This window comes from Procambarus clarkii, chromosome 50 (assembly GCF_040958095.1).
Source record: "Procambarus clarkii isolate CNS0578487 chromosome 50, FALCON_Pclarkii_2.0, whole genome shotgun sequence".
Classification (NCBI taxonomy): domain Eukaryota; kingdom Metazoa; phylum Arthropoda; class Malacostraca; order Decapoda; family Cambaridae; genus Procambarus; species Procambarus clarkii.
The window spans coordinates 8,040,651-8,062,311 of NC_091199.1; the positions used below are offsets into that span (position 1 = coordinate 8,040,651).

Genomic DNA, 21,661 nt, shown 5'->3' on the forward strand with positions numbered 1-21,661 from the left:
AGAGCGCTTCGCTTTTTCAGAGAGATTGCTTTCCCTCCTGCTGGGAGACATCTATTTTATTCCGATTATATATTATTGTATCACCATCGTAACCCTATTTAATAAGATATTTCATTTTTAGATATTTTCTAATACATGAAATTACAATAATGCATCAAAATGCTACAAGAACCGCCAAATTATCCCGCGCAAGATTCGCGCCAAATCTGGTATCAACAAACATCGCAGTGTAAACAGAAGGGATTCTCGGGGTAATGTCCATTTTACCCCATATTTTATTGAAATATGACGGTGAAATTGTGCTGGGGGGTCAATTTATGTTACCTTAGGAGCTTGTGTTTGGTGTAATATTCCAGTTGGGTTTTAAACCGCTTTAACGGGTGATATTTTTTGAAATTTAATTTCTCTTGCAATTGATGTTCTCGAGTCACTTGCTTTATTGTCTTGTGCACAGTTGATGGCTAGGTCTACAGGGAGTGCTTGTTCATCTCAAGGATGCTGGTAATAAGTGAATAGTTCCTTAATATAGGCTAATTAGTGATTAAAGAGTTAACCTTGAGATTGCGTTCCACCACTCTGAAATCACAGGATGTCTAATGTTTATGTTATCTTGGAGACTACTGAGTTTATAGTCTTCCAGTTGATCCTCTGCTGAGTAGTTTGACGAGATCAGCCCTGTCATGTGTGGTTTGCTGTGATGTGTGATGTTAGCCATGAGGCCCTCAACTGTTCCTGGTATGAGAGTTTACTTTTTTTTATATATATACAAGAGTTGTTACATTCTTGTAGAGCCACTAGTACGCGTAGCGTTTCGGGCAAGTCCTTAATCCTATGGTCCCTGGAATACGATCCCCTGCCGCGAAGAATCGTTTTTTCATCCAAGTACACATTTTACTGTTGTGTTAAACAGAGGCTACAGTTAAGGAATTGCGCCCAGTAAATCCTCCCCGGCCAGGATACAAACCCATGACATAGCGCTCGCGGAACGCCAGGCGAGTGTCTTACCACTACACCACGGAGACTTAGTTCGGGAATGATTTTTTGTTGCCCAGTTTTGAACTTTCTCCAAAGTAGATTGTCTTTCTGAAGAGGAGGTTTCCATGCTTGGATACAATATGTGTAATCGTTTTCCATATTCATTACCAATAATACCATAGGAAAATAATTTATTTATATAAATTATTTATGTAATTGTACAAAGATTTGGGTAATTCTATGTTTTTTTAGGTCATATTTATCCAAGTAAAATTATGTTTATTTATGTAATACATTCATTGCCAGTATTTCTGTAGCAAAATATTTTATATATTTTTTCTTTGTAATTGTAGGTGAATTGTGTCTCCAACTTTGAATCATGCACTGAAAGCAGCCTTTCACGTGTACCATGTCCACTGCTGTAGATATTCAGGTAAGCTATGATGATCTATGTTATGTTTTTTTCAATTCGTAAAGTCTAATGATTTGTTGCAAATGCAGTCCCTGTGGCGCAGTGTTAACACAATCTCCCTGCACTTGGCAAACAATTTGGCCTGGGTTTGTATCCTGGCCGGGGAGGATTGACTAGGCGCCAGTCCTTAACTGTATGCCTCTGTTCACCCAGCAGTGAACAGGTATCTGGTTGCAAAAGGATTTGGTAGGTTCTATTCCAGGGAAAATTAAGATTAAGGGCCTGCCCGAAACACTGCATGCTAGTGGCTTTACAAGAAAGTAAGTATGTACTCTTGTATATACAGTACAGTATAAATAAAAAAATGAAAATAAACTAAAATATCAGTAAAATAAAGGCATATGTGTTCCTGTTGAAAAATAAAACAGCCAGGCTTAATCAAGTAGCAATTTGGAAAAATGTTTTCTGTGTACAGTGGTACCTTGGTTTAAGAGTTTAATCCGTTCCTGGAGACAGCTCGTATTCCGAAAACTCGTATTCTGAAGCTAATTTCCCCATAATGGGAAATGAATTAATCCGTTCCTGACTACCCCAAAAACCTCACTTCAAACTAAATTTTATACCCAATTCATCTAAATAAACCTACAAACTATTTTCAAGTTATTACTTACCCTTGTTGATGAATGCTGTGGGCGTATGGTGAGGAGGGGGGGGGGAGAGGAGGAGAGGTGTTACTGTTTGGAAGGGGAGTCCCCTTCCATTATAACATCAGGCAGTGAGGACCTTTCTGGTGTACACTCCCTGGCACGTTTTGCCTGCATACCACTAGGTCCTGGTTGTGGCTCACTGCTCGATTTTCTCACAACAAATCTGTCCATAGAAGCTTGTTTTTCCCTTCTTCGCAAGCTGTCTCTGTAGTAAGGCATCACATTGTCATTGAAAAGATTAAGGCAACGGCCTACTACAGCTTTCTCTGGGTGAGTCTTTTCAATAAGTTTGCATCTCTTCCCACAATTCTTCCCACAGTTCAACAACCCGTGTACCATTTTCATGCTTCCGAATGATCTCTTGTTTCTCCTCTATTGTCATCCTCACATGGGCTTTCTTGCCTTGATCCTTACCACTGGCTTTCTTGGGACCCATGGTGAGATATATAATAACAACTTTTATGGTCAAATGACCAAAAATCCAACAAAATACTGAAAATCCGGGTGAAGAATTGACGTGGGATAGTCACTGGGCGCGAGGCACTGGTAAACTGAGGGGTGAGGGGCGACAATCGCAGTACCACCACGCGCTAGTTCGGCCTGTACGCGTATCAACAAACTCGTATTCCGAGGTAACCCTCGCCTTCCGAGGCACATTTTCCGAGCAAATCCTGCTCGTATTCCGAAACACTCGTATTCAGGGACACTCGTATTCCGAGGTACCACTGTATATGTACTGTATTTGGAGGAATGATAGACTCGTAAATTGCAATAATTCTAAATGTGGGATTCAGGAATACACAAATTCGGTCTTACTCTATAATTCAAATTGAGTGATGTGTAGTTCACAAGTGTGCAAATGTCGGCATGGCATTAGATGTTTTATTTAGGCAACGCACTAAAAAAATTGGTAGCATGGCGACCTGTTTAACAACTTTGTTTTTCCCACCTTTGTTTTGGTGTGTGCCTAAATACCATGTTGTGCTCTTAGAGAGCTTCCTAAAGACTTGAAACTGAATTAGTTTATTTAGGGAAATACTTTAAACAATTGAAGATATTTACCCTTACAGTATGTAATAAAGGAACTATGCACTCTCAATGGTCTTTTATATTTTCTCCTTCAGGACATACTCCAGCATGAAAGAAGGCAAATGGGTTCCAAATCATATTATGAATGCCCGCAGGAAATACCATCAGGGCAAGCAGAAGAAAAAAAAGATATATTAATGTATTTCAAAAAGGTGGCAAGAACGCCAGTGGTAAGAAAACCAACTGAAAGTCAATCAAAGTGCAACTCTTGTTGTAAAGATGACAACGAAGTTATTGTAATATCGCCAGAAATTAAGACAAATTCTGATTCAAATAGAAATACTAAGTATGTGAGTAAAGATGGTCAAAAGACTAACTGTTTTTGGAATAGTAGATTTATGAATAATTATGTAAACCAAGAAGAAAGTTCTCCTGATATAGAAATCTTAGTTACTAATAAAAAGGAGAAGGTTAATTTTGACAAAGAATTAAATTCAAATCAAGGCACAGCTTCTCATCCAGAGATATCTCATCTTGAAATACTTGATGTAAATATTAGTAGCACCTCTAAAACCAAGGAAGAATTTCAATCTAAGAAGAATAAATTATCATCGTCTTCTGTAAAAGATAAGGAAATACTGTCAGATACACCAAAGAAGAAAACTGAGACAAACCTGTTGGATAAAGTTGAGCCAAAACTCTCAGATATGCCAAAGATGGAAGAAACAAATATTTTTGCTGTTATGATGGCTAATAGAAGAAAACAGAATGAAATTTTAAAGGAATTAAACGAGAAAGAAAATTTGAATAAGGTTGACGATAGGGGTGGTAAAATTCTTGATCAGAGTTCCAGCAAGCTGCAGGAATGTATTGAGATTATCAGCAATAGTGAAGATGAGTCTGATTTAACTGATGGAGATAAGTCTTGTGGACTAGGGATTGTAATGCATAACAAAGCGGCTGGCACTGACAGTTCTCAGTCCTTGAAATTGTGGAAGAATAAGGTGGTTAAGGGAAATGATGTATTTAAAATCATGATGGCAAATCGTCATAGGCTGGACAAACAACAGTCTCCTATTAAAAATGTTGTGGAAACTTGCGACCCAATTTCAGAAGTTCACCCAAAAGGCCAAGCTCAAGAGAAACACATTGTTCTTTCAGAAATCAATACTGGTAGTGACAAAGGGACTGGTTGTATTAAAAAACGCAAGAGAGAGGAACTTGATTCCTCTTTACAAGATTTTGATTTAACAGTGAATAAAGGCAAAAAGAAAAGAAGAAAATTGAGTAAGAAATGTAAAGGCATACCAAATAATTCAGATATTGGTATTTCAGAAAAGGTACATGTTGAGAGAGAGGGGGAGCCACAGCATGGGGAGATGGAGAACAATATTATCAGGAATAAAAGTTCTGCGGTGTCACAGTCAGGTTTTGATGAGACAGAGAAGGAAAAAACATCATCAAACTGCATATCAGTTTCTTTTACAGACTTCATGAAACAAGCCTTAGACAGAGAGAGAGTGAAGGATTCAAAAATAAATAAAAGTGAAGAAATAGTAGAAGTTGATAGTGAAAAGCAAAGCATGAATGAGAGAACCAAAGGAACATATGGTAAAGATGGAAAGGACATTGGCCATATTGATAAGAATATTACACAGTGTAACAAAATAAGGAAAACAAATTGTGACATAGGGAAAAATGTTTATATTAATGACACAAGCAAAGTAGATGCTGGGGGTACAGATATCAAGAAACCTCTTGGAAAAGTAGTAGATAATGGAGGGGCAGATATTAAGAAACCTGGGAAATTGCTAGATGATGGGTGTGCAGATGTCAAATCTCCTGGGAAATTACTAGATGATCTAGATGATCGAGTTGCAGAAGTCAAGAAACCCGGGAAAAGGACAAAACGCTTGAACTCAAACGAGTCTCAGAGGAAGAGGAAGAGAAAAAAAATTAATTGTATAATTGACTCTGATGATGGCTCATGTGTTTCTGACATGGCTGAAACACCTTGTGATCAAAATTTAAGTTCCATATCTGTTTTAAAAGGGGGTCCTTGTAGCCAGGAAGAGGAAGATTGTTCCAAGAAAAATGGCATTCCACAGTTCTTTAAGAAAATTAGTAAAGAAGAAAAATCAGTGGAAAGAAGCAAGAATGTTTTCACAGTCAAAGCAGATGTACATGCTCCTGACAGTGGTGTGGAGGCAAGGGTCAGTACAGATAACAAAGGTCGTAAGAGTAAAATATGCGACAGGCAGGGTTATAATTCTACTAATGTTAATAAGGAGAATATGTCTGAGAGCCACAGCAAGGGATGCAGTCGCAGGCTAAGCAAGAGAATAAAGAGGAATCAAGAATTAGAAGATTTGAATAAGATAGAATTGCTGGAACAAATTGTTGTCACAGCCTCGCCAAAGAAAAGTCAGGCCAATTCATTGAGACTCATCAGTAGTAGTGAAGTTGAAGAACATAAAACAAGTGAGGTGGATGCTCTTGTGAAAAAAGATAAAAGGTCACCAATATCCTCAGGCTGCAGTAGCAGTGACATAATACAAATGGAAAGAAACACAACAAAGAAAGCAACTAAATCATTAAGAAAGGTTTTAAAAGCTTCTCAAGATCAGAATGCCGTTTATAAAAAAGTTTTAAATGATGAAAAAGAGAGTTGCCTGGAAATGGAAACTTCTGACGAAGATCGGTTAAAAATGGCTGTCCCTGTTTCAAAAGAAAAGTCTAAAGCAAGAATACCCAGGAAAAAAAATGAAGTACAAGAAAGTGTAAGTATTGAGGACAAAGACAGTGATAACAACACAACTGTTAGAAGATCCTTGAGAAGAAGGAGATCAGAATTGAAAGGAAAAAAATCCTGTAAAATATCTGGGAAAAATAACAAAGGTGATATTAACTCTAGCTGCTTGCCACCAGCAGAATCCATTTGTGACATTAGCTCTGACTCACTTTTGGGAAGTGATGGAGCAGAAGAACTAGGGTGTACATCAACTCAAATTACTGAAGATGACAAAGAAAACAGGGTCAAATATACTTCTACGCTCGACCAGAAGCCTGGCAAACTTCGGTAAGTGACTTCTTGTATGATTTTGTATTTGGTATTCTAGCTGTGGTGTTGCAGTCACACTGCACTGAAACAGATTCCACATTCTATGTATTTTAATAAAGAAGAGTATGTATTAGTATTGTTAGCCAATTAGAAAGCAGATTACTTTAAATTTTATTAAATTACATCTTGAGTTATGGTGAATTTCCCCCACACTCATCTGCATGTTTCTGAATTGAGATAAAATTCAGTACTATATTGGTAAAGCTGAATGATGAACTGAAGCATTTGAGTGTCTCCCTGAAGTGGACTTATAGTCCTCTCAGGTAGAGACACAATGTAGTTTTCACTTTGATCTCTGACTTGATACTGTCATATTGTGCAGCATTGTGATTAAATAATTAAATTTATTCATTGCATTTATTTTTTATTTTTCAGCTTAAAAATAAGGAGGATTAAACATGCTTCACAACATGTGAAAAAGAGAAGATCATTAAGTTTAAAGCAGAATAACACAGTCGAGAACCAGGTACAAAAGAAAACCAAGAAGCTTCTGCAGAAAGCTAAGGGGACAAGAAAGGTCATTGAACACCAGAAGAAAAAGAAAGCATTTGTAGACCATGCATTGGAGTGTGTAGACAAGCATGACATCCTTGTTAACATGGCTCTTACTAACAGTGATGTGGTTATAATTAATGATACTTCATCATTTGTGGATGACAAAATTAAGTCTCCTAAGAAGACAAAAAAGAGGAAATCATCTCAGGTATTGCTTAAGCCACTTCCAGCAGGCCAAGCAAGAAGAAAACTGGCACTGAAGAACAAAAAAGTATTATCTAAAAAGGCTCAGAATACAGGTAAAAAGCTTGAAGATGCTAAAGAGAAGGGTAAGAGAAGTCAGCGACCATCTCGTCAAGCTGCCATTGGTGCCAAGAAGGCGCTAGATCAACAGAGGAAAATATTGGAGGCTGAGGAAGGAGAGAAGAAAAACAGGGCCAGTAGAAAAGATGCTGTTACAAGAGGTAATACATGTGCCTGCATTTTAAATATAACCTGTAATCATGGAGATTATCCAGACATTTCTTTTATTCGTCGGGAATGTTTCCCTTTAAATTTGTTCTTATTAGGTTAATAGTTGATGTTACTACAGTAAAATATTTGTCAGAGATAGTGCTTGATGATCATTACGTGGATGGAGACCTAGTTGGTAGTAAGAGTAGTAATCAAAGGCAACTCTGGTTCTGTCTCCTCACCTTTACAGCACAGCATTATAATGGCTTGTAAATTTCATTTATATTATACTTCCTCAAAAATTGGATTATATTGTTCCTAACCTGATTTGGATTTTGAAATTTTTATATTTTTATTATTTTCTGGGAGGCCCCTTAATTAATTAGCTCCCTGAGCTCAATACTGGTCCTGCCTAGCTTTAGGGATATGCAACAGGTCTCTGAAACTCATCCTTGTCCTCTAAACGATGGAAGATCAGAGATCAACCCAAAACTGAGGAGAGAGACACCACAAATGCAGATGCCACCAGCTGTTGCAATAAGGCACAGGCCCATTGCAGGTCCCCCCCCCCCCCCCCACCCCCCAACAGGCCAGTAAGAACCCGCCGAGGATTTAAACCACACAAGAAAGAGGGGAAGGGCAAAGAAAACCATCCACCCGGCCGGTCATACAGACAGGTAGGTATGCCAGGCATCAGGGAAGCATCTTGGCTGAACAAACCCTGATTTCCATACACAACACGTGCTTGGGAAAGGTGCAGGTAGCCACAAACAAGCAATCACTTATGTGACCCTGGTGCACCCTCGGTGAAAGCACAAAATCCCATTACACATGGCACAGGGCTATGAGTGATTACAACACAAGCACACAGCTGACTGTTGCACTCCTCATCAACTGACTTTGCAGTGGAGAAAAAGTTCCATGTGCTACCTGGAAACAAGGTGACTCAAGGGGAGTCAACATTTAGAGGGGGCATCTGAACTCCTTAGAGCACAGAAAGCACAAGTTGACTACCAAGGAAGGAACTCTGGCCCATAGTCGTAATAAATTACATGCAATGTGGGTGACAAAATGCAATCATAAAGGAAAAATGAAACAATAACAAAGCAGCATCTCCCCCCAACAGACTTAGTGTTCCAGGGATAGCTAATGCCACTTAGCAAAAGCATGAAGTAGAGGATGGACTCTGCCTGTGCCTCTATGCTGTGACTTGGGCATAGAGTACAAGGGCAGGCTGGCTAGAGCCTCAGGTGAACTGACAGCCACCTGGTGACACTCAGGTGCAACATGGTTAGGGTGCTTATCCAACAGTAACGATTGTTTACCTTGTTTACCTTGTTATTTCTGGATACCTAATTTTCTTCAGTTACTTGTTTTGTTGTATTTGCCTTTGATGGTTTTTCTCAGTTTTGGGCTGATGTCTTATCTGTGATCCTCAAGCTGCCCTCACCTCACCGACAGAGCCAGAGTCTTGGCTCCTAGTAAACAAGAGTGGGTCTCAGTGGCCTGGTACATCTCCATAGGGCCTTGTTGGACCAGTGCTTAGCTCAAGAAGTTACTGAGGGGACCCAAATAGAAAAGGATGTTTCATTACAATCAATTCTTGATTTGTATTTTTTCTTGTCATCCTCATTATATTATTTCATTCCTACTATGAAACAATAAGTATACAGCAATATAACTTGGTGTTCGCAGATACAAAGTTGGCACCCATATTCTGCAAGAAATCGAAGTCACCATGTGTCGAGGTATTAAAGGTTGTGTTGTCTCCATCTAAGCTCAAGGCTCGTCAAGACTTCTTACAGTCAGGTGTGCCAGATGAGATCAAGAAGCAGGTTTTTATTGAGAAAAGGTACGATATCTTCTGTTGGGAAGTGTAATTTGGCAACTATACTGTAGCTTGCACCTTTAAGTGGCTGTTGTTTGTATTTTTACATATTTCTTCCTGTATTTGATCAAAGCCATTTATTTTTTAAATACAGGAAAATTGTTGAGAGGAAACTAAATGGTGCAGAAACTGAGTATTGAGAATAAAAGCTGAAAAGGAAAGAACTCAGCTTTTAAATTTAGAATTTCCATACCAGAGTAGTGAATTAGGCTAAAATATTGTCAAAAAGGTTAAGTGAAATAGAATGAAGGGTATAAAAAAAATTGTGCTGTTGTATAATTTTAGTCAAACCGATTTTATTTGTCATGAATGCTGTTTGGACTGCAATTTCAATCATTAACCAATTTAGGGTGTTTGGCCTCACTGTAGCCAGTCAATCTAGCCAGAATCAATTTATTATATTCTAAAATTTCTGCTGATTTCACAAGCCCAAGGCTTTCAGAGCCACAGTAATGCTATAAACTGAAAGCCAGTGGTAGGTTCATCACTGGGTGGCAGCACAAATAAAATTGAGGCCCTATGAATCTTCACCAACTTTACAAACATCCTGATTGCATTAGCTGCTGTAGGCAGGTGGGGACTGATAATTGGTTAAGGTATTGGCCTTGCCCTTAGTCAATTAAATCGTTCCGGGCTCAGTTTGACTTGTCATTTTGAGCCTTCATGTAAGAGCCCCAGACAATAGTTGTATCTCAATCCGTAGATAAGTTGATGTGGCTGAGCGTTTCATGAATATTTTAGGTGTTACTTCATGTATACTGAGCTTTCATTTGACTGCTTTCTAAGGTATGGTTTGCTCTATCTGAAGGACAGAATCATGGAGTTAGGCAGGACTACATTCTGCCACTAGCACTACTGGGACTTTTTTAAGCAGCCTCTGCATGGTCATTAAAAATATTAGGGAGCCACTGAAGAATATTCAATCTAGCCCAGAATGACCAATAGGAGTTCTCTCATAAAAGCTTAAAGATTTTTTAAATACTCCCATGGCATCATAAGATTCTTTGCTCTGCTAACAGCCACGTTATACCTCAGACATCCCTAATTCATCATCATCACACAGTTTGGCATGTGTGGACCAGATTTTCAGTTACATTTTACCTGGTATCACTGTTCTGAATTTTGGTGTCCTGTGCTTAAGGATTAGTTCTGGATTGTGCTTTATTCAGGGTTTTTTTCTGTGCAGTTGGTGCACAACAGTGATTAATTGTCTCTGATTATATCACTTCATTCATTGTCCTCTGTGATAACAGACAATAACTTAGGTATTTGCTGTACACCAACCAGATCCATTCTGCTGTTTCTTCACCTGTGTGTTGGTGTCATTCTATACCTAACAGGCCACTCCTTGGTAGAGGTGTGTTGACCTTTAGTAATTTTTTCTGGGAGAGCTTCCTCAGTAGTATCCTTGATGCTAAAACACTGAAGTGCCAAGCTTTAGAAAATCACTATAGGCTTATGAGATCAATTGAAGCCTACTGGGAGCTAAGACTAGAATCTGGGGCCAGATTCACGAAACAGTTACGCAAGCACTTACGAACCTGTACATCTTTTCTCAATCTTTGGCGACTTTGTTTACAATTATTAAACAGTTAATGAGCTTCGAAACACCAGGAGGCTATTTATAACAATAACAACAGTTGATTGGGAAGGTTTCATGCTTGTAAACTGTTTAATAAATGTAACCAAAGCCGTCAAAAATTGAGGAAAGATGTACACGTTCGTAAGTACCTGTGTAACTGCATTGTGAATCTGGCCCCTGGCCCTGCGAGGCAAGAGAAACTTAGGGATCAGATAGCCAATAACTGAAAAAATGGAAAGTGATTGAAATTAGACGTTTGTGTGACTGTAGTGCCTGGCTCTTTCCCTATATAGACAGGCCCTGTGCTTCGGCTGAGGGTGCATTTGTGTTGCGTAAGTTATTGTTCTTGTTCATGGCTACATTTGCCGTTCCCTCTTCAAGTGGTTCAGGTTGGGGAGGAGGGAAGGTATGAGCAAGAGGAATAAAGCTTCTATCTTAGCAGCTTGATTTGCCTTCTTCCATTCCTCCCATTCTATTCTTCTGTAGACTGATTCAAGTCAGTAAACCTGGAAACAGTTGGCAGAGGTGACCAGGCAGCCCAGCCGGTACATAGCAAAAACTTGATCACCATGATACCATGAGAGGAGATTGAAGTAGTAGTGTTGAATTCATTATTCATGATTGTCTTCCTAACACATAAATGACCTAGTAGGGATGCTTAAAAATTTCCTTATAGTGTGGTGCCTGAATATATGCAAGCCTCATCCAGGACTGTGTGAGATCTAAACTAAGGGAGCAGCCAATTGCTGCTGCTCAGGATGGCGATTTTTATATTAGAGCTTCATTTGCATTGTTTCAAGAGGAGTTGAAGAACTAGCATTACTCTATATATAATCTTCTTTCAATTATTTGTGTTTATTCCACCAGTCAGGAAGAGGAGTTAAATAACTGGCCTCCATTCCCTGAAGTCAGTCATGTTCAGCAGAAGACTGATGAAGCTCTGTGGAAGCTTGACATCCCAAAAGTGAGTTTCTTTTAAGATAATAGTTTGTAAAAATTACCATTTATTTTGTGTATTTTTTATAGGATTTACATTTGTGATTACTGTGCAGATACTGTACTACAGTAGTGCATTCCAATTTTGGTCTACATATATACATACATATACAGTATATATATATATATTAAACATTTATGTAAATGTACTCATATTGTTTAATTTATGCAGATTTGTTTACGAGGTACCAAACAAGAGGACTATAATCCTACTTTATCAGTAGGGGAAAAGATTTTCCCTTTTACTACCAGTCTGTCTAAGAAGACTAACAGCAGTTCAAGAGCATCTCTACTTCACATGCCAACACTGGACTTGAATGATATTGCTTCACTTTTGGCAAATATGAAGAGCCAAAATCCAAACTTTCCTGTCTACAAAGTTTTTAAATCATACTATGATATGAAAAAAGAGGCTGTTGAATTGTACAAAAAGGAGCTGGAGAAGGAGAGAATGGAAGAACATGACATTGTCATTTTAGATGACGATGATGACACAAAGGTAAAGAAAAAACGCAAACGCAAAAACAAACCCGCAGTATTGAGTAGAAGTAAACGATCCAAGCTAGGAAATACAAGAGAGCAAAGTGATGAGACGGCATGCATGCAAACGGAGGCTATTATTCCGTTGTGGCACGAGAAAACTCCACATTCATGGACTCAAATCTTTGCACCAAAAAATGGCAAACAGGTCATAGGAAACACAGGTATGATGTGTTTTTGTCAGTATAATTTACTGTATAGGATTTTTGTTTATATATATATCAATTCTGGGTTTGTAGTTGACCAAATAGTACAGTGGGCAATCCTGCTATGATCTTGAAGTTCTTTTCCAAGGTTTGCAAAATGACAGAAAGAAAGAAAGAGGGTGAAAGTGTTGACTAGTATATTCCTGCCATTGGAGAGTTAGTAGTGAGGGCTTATCACTGCATTAAACACCAATTATACTGTATATTTTACACTGCAATAAATATTCTCATATGTTCAATCATTTTTCTTATGGAGATAGTGTTTATCTTTTAATTGTAGAAACTTATTTTTAGTTTAGCAATGTTCCATTATCATTTGTTGCAGAACATGTGAGAAGGCTAAAGATGTGGTTACAAGAATGGAAAAGAAAATGCCAGGCTTATGCAAATAAGGAGAAAAGCAAAAAGATAAAATCTTTCAGACAAGGTAAAAAAGAAATTGGAATCCATTTTTTTAGATTTACAAATAACCATGTAAATACTGTAATATTAGGTGTACAATATGAAGGAATATCACCATACTAAACCAAAAATAATTCTTACTAGATGATAGCTTTGAGGAATCGGATGGGTCCAGTAGCTGGGACGAAGACGACTTTGTTAATACATACCTTCTCTGTGGACCTCCTGGTATTGGCAAAACTGCAGCAGTGTATGCCCTGGCAGCTGAACTGGGCTATAAGGTAGAGTCTTCGTATTAATATTTGGTTATATGGTACATTCTTTGTATTGTCATAAATTATGAGATAGATGTGTTTATTTTTCTGTAATTAATTTTTTTCAGTTTTGTATTTGGGTCTTACTACAAGTATTATTTTTAACCCTTTTGCTTAATGTTTTCAAGCCTTTTCGGCAAGTGTCCCTCAATCCCACTTCTTGCTTTGCAAGTGAGGTAATGGTGGTAAAATTAATAGGAAATTATATTTTATAAACTACAGTATACTGATGTTTGTAGGTGCTAGAGGTGAATGCATCTTCTCGCAGACCTGGGCGTCAAGTCATGAGCCAGCTTGTCGAGGCTACGCAGTCTCACTCGGTAGCAAATAATTCATCATCTCAGCCTTCCAACACATTAACGACAATGCTTGCAGCCAAGAATGGTGGTAGTGCAAGTAAAGGTGAGTTTAGTGATGAGCATTACACCAAGTGAGTTTTATATTAATTACTGTTAACCCCTCTGCTACTGCATTTATGTGACGACTAAAGATAATAATTGCCTTATATGGTGCTTGGCACATTAAGGAATTGGAATTTAAGAATGTAAGATAATTTTGTTAACTTGACTCGAGCAATGCAAAGCAAAAGAAAAAATACTTAAAACTTAAAGAAAGCAAGTCCAGTATTAACTATAGGTGATTAACTTGATTATAATTGACTTTCATATATAATAGGTTAACAACTGAGTGACAATTATAGGTACACACACAATTTTGTCTCAAAAGTTTTTAAGATTATAGCATTTTATTTTTTGCTTTGTTCATTCTGTACACCTTTTCTAACAATAATTTATAATAGTTTATTAACTTTTTAACATTGGTCTTTTCAGCAACATCTTTATGCATTAGAGAAGAGAGTCAAGAGTCTTCCAAAGATTTTGAGAAGAGGAAAGACGTATCTCTTGTTTTGTTCAAGGATGTGAGTCAAACTTATGTTGTTACTTATTTTCCCTTTTACTATAATTGGTTATCTGAGCAACTAGTTTGTTGTGATCTGCTTCTATGATAGTGTAAAATTATGTGTAGTTAAAGGCAGCCATAATATTAGTATATAGTACAGGAAATTGGTACTAGAGTATTGACAAGACATAATTAGTGGTTCCAGTTATATTGAATCTGTTGGTGAATTTTTATGAGTAATAATTTGAGGCATAAAAACTACAAAATTTTATTTAAAAAAATTGAAATAATTTTGAGCAAGTGTTCCCATGGGTAAGACTCTGCATAGTCAGTGTAGGTCAACATTTTGTACAGTAACAGTGTACAGCTATAATGACATCCCCCACTAGGATGTACTTGTGCATGGACAAATTGGAGAGTTCTCAATTCACTCGAAAATGACTACAAAAAGGCTCATTTATTTAGACATTTTTCAAAAGCACACTAAAGTGCCTTTCAAATGCTTCTATGTCAAAAGACATTAAGGAGTTCTCTCCTAATAGCTTGTTATCTCGCTCAGTTTCTATTTTCCCACCATCAGATGTCAGTAACTACATATTGACTACCCACCTCACATTTCTGTGTGTATCACTGGGCACCTCAGGCTGGCAGAGACCTTAATTTGGTGAATTGACTTACGAAAAAAAAAGAAACTGGTCAAGAGTACCTTGACGGTCCCATGGACAGCATCTTGGTCCCATGGATAACATCTTGGTCCCATGGATAACATCTTGGTCCCATGGATAGCATCTTGGTCCCATGGACAGCATTCATCTTGGTTGAATCTTGAAAAAATTCCCATTGTGCTGGTGTGGAGTGTCAACCTGCCATGGCTGAATGATGCTGTCAATGGGACCATCAAGGTCTTCCCTAAAGCAGCAATCAAATGTCTTGCTCAGCATTAAGGTTTGCATGTACATCAGAGACTAATTTGTTTTTTCACTTTAAATCTCCTCAGATTGATGTTGTGTTTGAAGAATGGGATGATGGTTTCCTCTCTACTGTCAATAACTTCATGGCAACTAGTAAGAGGCCTATTGTATTGACAGTTAATAATGCTTCACCCAGTGTCTTCTCAAGAATAAAGGGAACGTACGATAAAATGGAGTTCGTGTCACCATCAGAAGATTGTATAGGTAGGTGTGTATTGGATGTTACAATTAAAAAGGTTTTCTTTCAGAAGATTATAGTTGAAGTATTTGGTTGCTTCTGGTTATATTGGCTATAACCTAGTACTTTCTGAGCTCATACATTCTGCTGCTTCCTCAAGTGATTTCACTGTGTTCTTAGACATAGTATCTTGCAGTCAGGTGGGGCAACATAAAGCACTACACTGCTGAGTATTTTCAAGCTTCCTTGCATGGTCTCCCTCTCATTCTAAACTTTCTGTCCCATGCTTGGCAACACTGCCGATTGTTAAATATGAAACCAGCCTGTCTGGTTTTCTGTTCGATTGTCACCATTAGGAGAATACACTGGAGAACTACTGAGGGCCAGTGTAAAAATCAAGCGCTAATTGTGATCAAACCCCTTTTCTGTGAAGCCTCAGTATCTCATTGTGCAAGCCCTTCTAATGCCCTTCTGTTCTTGTAGGAATTGGTTGGTACCTTATGGTTATCTGAGCTGACATATTGCATTTCATTACATTCAACATGATGTTTTTTGTATTAAATGTAAGTGTTAATACTAACTGTATTGGCTAAAGGTGTTGTACATGAGTCATATTATTATTGCAAATAATTTGGCATTTCCTTTTGTAATATAAATAGATAATTTTACAAATAAAATTTTGCAGCTCAGCATTTGCAGCTGGTGTGTTTGGCCAATGGTTATCACATCTGCTCCAAAGACTTGGAGAGCCTCATCAACACTAATAAAGGTGATATTAGACAGTCCATACTTGATCTTCAACTGCTGGCCAATTCAGGTTCCTCGCATGATCTCTGTGACTGTGGGATGCAGCAGGTATGTTATTCATATTTTTAACTCTGGTTTAAATGAATTCATAAGTAAAATTCATCTAGATAAATTTCTTAAAAAGTAGAATTGAGATTTCTAATATCATGTTCCATCTTGAGCATGCTGGTGATTATTCTCAGTGTCTTCAAATTTTCAGTACTGAATACAAAAACTTAAATTAAAGCTTTTTGCATTCTGATTGCTATTCATAAACAATTGTATATTCATCACTGTTGTGCATAATCTATTGTAAATACACTTTTGTTTATGCTTGTGTTTTTTTAGAGAATTAATTTGCAAACATTTTGATACCAAATTTATACTAATAACCCAACAAATAACTTAGAAAATATAAAATAATTGTAAACATTTTAAGCATTGTTGAGTGGTACCCGGCAAGCAGAGAACTCACGTCTCAAATACTCAGAGAATTCACATCTCTGAATCTCCCAGAAACACAACACTTTAATGCATGTAAATTTAAAATAATGGATATTCGTGATTTGCCGATCAGTATAAGTACAATAATGGATATTCGTGATTTGCCAATCAGTATAAGTACAACTTAGTGCAGACACAGTGTCTAGGTGTGGAGCCCAATCATGAACCTTGAAACTGATAATAATTGTTGTGTGTACCATAACTTCTCTAGTCTCATTACTGTATGTTGTAATCCTTATATTCTTAAAATATAATTAAACTTGATTCTATACAGTGCAGTACAAATCCCTCCTTATTAGTTAATAATCACTGCCACAGAAATTAAAGTACAGTATAGGTCAAGTGATTTGATTTTCCATGACATTGTGAAATTCAGTTTGATATGCAAATATAATTTATATTTCTCAACCGTTTTACTCTTGCAAAACCCTTGAAATAATTTTTGTTTCCAAAAAACCCTGCATGAAAATTATATAATATATTTATTAATCTCAATAATATATATTTATAATCACAAAGTCAACTGTATCTGTAAATACAAAGATAAACATTGACAATATTCTTGAATTGCTTGGCTTAATTGTTTCACTTCAAGTTTTGTTCTTTGTAGATACAGATTTATATTTAAATTGATGTTTCAGATGGCAGACACATCCATCAGCTTGTGTGAGAACAACTTGGAAGACTGCAGAACACATGATTTGAGCCTAAATGATGTATTTCCAGAAGAAACTAATATTAAACTAAAAGATGTCAAGCTATATAAAGCTGGTGTGTGTGGCAAACTCCAAGCTACATCAGCCTTTAATGGTATTATGTCTGCTTTAAAGTTGGATAAGCAACTTGTTGGTAGTGATGGTTCTCAAACCATAAATGGAAATATAGCTTGGAGTCAAGTGGCAGATAATATCAGCTATATACTTCCATTCCCTCTAAAAAAGAAAGTTAACAAAGTACAAAGATACCCTCTTTGCGCTAGTGATCCACTGCTAAGGGTGACAAATCTCTGGCAGCGCTGCAATTGGTTATCCATAGACGAGGATGAAGATGATTCGCAACCAGATGTCATTGAAGAGAAAGAGGAAGTTTTAGACAAAATTGAAGTACCTCAGTCTGTCCAAAATGCCTCAAAACTCTGTTTAAATTCGATGGCAAATTTGTATGATACATTTACTCAGTTAGATATTTTGAACTCTTCTCAGTGTTTAACTCGCCCTAAAGTACAAATCAAGGAACATGGCTGGTGGATCCGACAGCCAACTGCAGGACTGAGTGACGAACAAGGGTGCTCTAGCCCACATTGGGCACCGTTTGAGGTTCTCAACGACATAACACATGAATTGGGACACAGGGCATTGATTCAGTGCAGTAGAGAAATTAGCTCTGGCCTTAAAGAAGTATCTCCAAGAGATTGGCCACAACTCTGCCTGTCAAGTGATTTCAAATATACAGTGCCAAGTCTTCCACCACATTTGTCTCCAGATGATAGGTTAGTGTGCTTCCTTTTAAAAAGTTGTGACTATGACCTTTAAACATGTGTTGGTACACCTGGCAAAAGCATTTGGCAAACATGCTATGTTTGTACACCTGGCAGTAACATGAGGCAAACAATATTGTGTTGCTACACCTGGCAATAACATGAGGCAAACATGTTGTGTTGGTACACCTGGCAATAACATGAGGCAAACATGTTGTGTTAGTACAAGTGCCAGATTTAGATAATTATTGTTAAATTCAATTAGTGATGAAAACTAGTTACAAAATATATTCTGTTCATAAATATGAATTTCCTCTGCACAGTATGCTCATACAAATTCTATAATTTTAGCTGTCCGTTTTCCCAATTTATAATTTATGTACAAATATATATATAATGTACAAATAAATATATAAAATGTACAAATATATATATATATGTACAAATATAAATACTGTGTGTTCAGATTCAGCACATGATTATAATTAAATAGGGCAATCATTCATTTCGCTACTATGTATACTGTTTTATGTATTGTACGTATCAATTTTTTTTCAGTGAAAGAAGCAGTCACTGGAACCTGATGGGCAGCATAGTATCAAGTTTACCTCTCGTGAACCAACTGAATAGAAGTATATCTTTGGAGTACTTGCCCACGCTCAGAAGTATTTGTCGTCATGATGAGCTTGGTGTTGCTCTTAGTAAAAAGCGACGAGGGCGTCGTTTCCTAAGCCAGATGGCACAGTTAGGGTTTGATATTTCATTACCCGATAAGCTAAAAATGGCAAATGCCATGGTCACTTAATTCGAAATAAATTATGATATCTTATGAATTTATTTATGATATATTTATTGAAAAGGATTAATTAAAATACAAATTTAAATTCTATATGCTGTAAATAAATATATATATGATTCCTCTATTCAAAGAAAAATTATTGTCTAAATGCGTATTGAATAAAATGAACAGGGGATAGTATCGTTTTCTTATGCTGTATCATGATTTTTTAAATCCAATTTATGACATTTAGAGTTGGCAAAATTATTTTGTTTATATATAGAGTCAAAGATAAAAGTTGTATATTCTGCAATAATGTCCCATCATGAGTGCTGTGTTGTACTAGAAATTGACTTTAAGAAATCTTATTTCAAGATATATAAACTGCATATGGAAGATGCCTTGAATACAAAGTCTTCTCCCGGTTTAAACTGCGCCTACCCAAGTGATCCTGGGTAATGTTTTGTTAGTGTTTTGGGATTTAATAACTTCACCATAATGTTATGCAAGAATTTTATATTAAGATTTTTAAGACTTAAGTTTCTTCCTTAAAATATAATCATGTGTTTCATCTTTAGAAACTTATAAGGAAGACTGGGTGTAATTGGCCTTTGAGATAAACCTTGCAAGTTGTTTTTTGTAAGAAAAATGGCTGTCAGTTTTTAAGCCAGTTCAAGTGACATGTTTTGCCCCTAGGCACGTCCGTTCTTTAATTTACTGTACCTGTAATGTCAGTTTCTCTGTGTGTATGATTTTTCTTAGGCACTAGCAATATAAGTTATAATCATGTACATTTTTACCCAAGTTTTTCTTTATTTTACTGTAGGACGGCCTTTGCATATCTAAGGTGCTGTGTCTGTTAATGTCTTAAGATCACCAACACTTGATATTTTCCAAGAGTTTGCGTGTATTGCCTGAACAAATGAATGGGTTGTATTATTGTCAGTACTCCATTTGCTGCCTTGAAGGATTCTTAAGCATTTGCTCAAAGAAGATAAGGGAGTAATACTGTATGGGATGATGAGGTTTCCTTCTAGTGACACTTCATTGTGGTCATGTTAATGTCCTGGTAGTCTCAGTACAGCTCTTAACACAACATAATGCTTCTTTTGCATGTGGTTCTTTGTGTTTAGTGTCTCAATTGTTTTCTTGTTTTAATGCTTCTTTGTATTTTCTCCTTTGTCAAAGCTACTTTTATATGTCCCAGTCTTAATTTCTTTCACTGCTAATTCTGTACAGCATACTAACAAGATTGGTTCCTCAGTGCTAAACAACTTGTAGATAAAACATGTTTCCAAAATTTGTTTTTATCTGGATCATTTAATTTAACTGCACTAAAATAAATATATTATACATGTATGTATCAGGCATGCTATTTTATTTTATTCAATCCTCTGTCATAAAACAAAAAGGCAGTAAGATTGTATGGTGAAAGGTGAACATCAGTCTTCTAAAACCTTATTGGTGCACTATAGTTCACATAAACTTCGTTATATCCTCTGTGAGGCCTGTTTAGCCAGAAACACTAACATTCGGTTATAATTGTTTCACCCCAATATTCAGAATAAATGGGGAATTAGAATTTGCTGTACTTTTAAGATGCACAAAAAATTATATTTTTCATATTAAAACCAAGCATTGAATGTAATGAAATACTCTTTCCTAGCAGGCTACTGTAGTTTTCTGGGCTTAAGCACTTGGGCTGCTAAGCTTTAGCATGATTTCTAGGCCTTTTAGCATGACATTTGGGCCTGGTACTCGTTTTTTACTCCAACTTCAGTGTTTAACTTAGCCTTTGGCTAAGAATGAGACATCTGCCTTCCTGAAGAGATTCTTGGCAGACACTTGATTTCTCCAGATGACGGGTACATCATATGCCACATATGCCCTGTGGCCACAGTGCAGTGTTGTTTGTCTGATACTCTTGCTATGTTGAGCGATTCCGTTTGTCATCCCCGTCTTTTAAACACTTGGTTTTGAGGCCCATCTTCCAGTGCGTCTGGAAAATTATTCAGTTTAGCCAGGTGGCAGTTTATCCTTACTCTTACAGCCTTCTTTTCCAATGTTTCAGCGGTGAATATCCGGGATCGGGGCTTTTAGTGGTCCAACCACATGGAGGTATGCTCCATACCAGGTATGTTTGACCCAACCATACTTTGGTGTTTGGTGTCGCTGATATTCTTTGCCTCAGGCCCTCTTTCCTAGACAAGCCCGGTCAATCTTTTGTTCTATAAATCCATTGTTTTCCTTAAAATAAAAGCTGGTTGCTTCTGTTGGGAACTACTGATGGGCCCTAAAGAAATTAAGCATTGAATGTAATGAAACCCTTTTCTAGTTAGCCACTAGTATTATGTTCCCTCTTTCATGTGGGAGTTTCTGTTTAGACTGCACATGAATGAGATGGCTATTAAGTGCATTATAGCTGGGATATTTGGACTGCAGTAAGAATAGTTTGCTTTCTATTTTCTCAGGGTTGCTAATTTTCTTTCAAGCCAATGTTTTCATATGCTTATACTTTCTGGTGGGCTTTTTCTTGTCTTTAGATACATTAATTTCATATCAATAAGATCCCCTCATCTTTTAAGGAAACCTAATCCTATTTCCCAATTGGCTCATGTGGGCCTCAGAGGCCTTATGTAATTACCTAAAGCTTCACATCTCTAGTGTTATAGCACGAAAAACTACCAAAATGGCCTACCAGAAAAGGGCATTTCATTGTATTCAATACTTGATTTCTGTTGTTGCTCACCTGCAAAATATATGGGGGCACGCTACATCAGTACAAAACGGATTAGGTGCGAGCAGGAATTAATTAAATTTGGTTTCAAACGCTTAATTATAAATGTACAACAATTTATGACGACTTTGCAGTGTCGAGTACAGTATTCCATTACACAAGACACTATTGTTTTTCATATATGAAAAGAGGAATTAATGATGATTTTGG

At 37.1% G+C, this 21,661-nt stretch overlaps 1 protein-coding gene across 2 annotated transcripts; it reads left to right on the forward strand.

Annotated features, from left to right (window-relative positions):
- elg1 (enhanced level of genomic instability 1) lies at positions 1 to 20,086 on the forward strand. Of its 2 annotated transcripts, none has more exons than XM_045766071.2 (15): positions 1 to 251; positions 1,329 to 1,408; positions 3,219 to 6,202; positions 6,620 to 7,203; positions 8,888 to 9,044; positions 11,530 to 11,626; positions 11,831 to 12,362; positions 12,730 to 12,831; positions 12,951 to 13,087; positions 13,360 to 13,522; positions 13,951 to 14,039; positions 15,018 to 15,195; positions 15,855 to 16,024; positions 17,101 to 17,948; positions 18,495 to 20,086. In XM_045766071.2, exons 2-15 carry the CDS (start codon positions 1,385 to 1,387, stop codon positions 18,739 to 18,741), a joined length of 6,312 nt encoding a protein of 2,103 aa, XP_045622027.2. In that variant the 5' UTR covers positions 1 to 251; positions 1,329 to 1,384; the 3' UTR covers positions 18,742 to 20,086. The 2 variants fall into 2 exon arrangements, with proteins under 2 accessions (XP_045622027.2, XP_045622028.2); XM_045766072.2 differs by lacking the exon at positions 1 to 251 and adding an exon at positions 558 to 735.
- Positions 20,087 to 21,661: the final 1,575 nt, after the last annotated feature.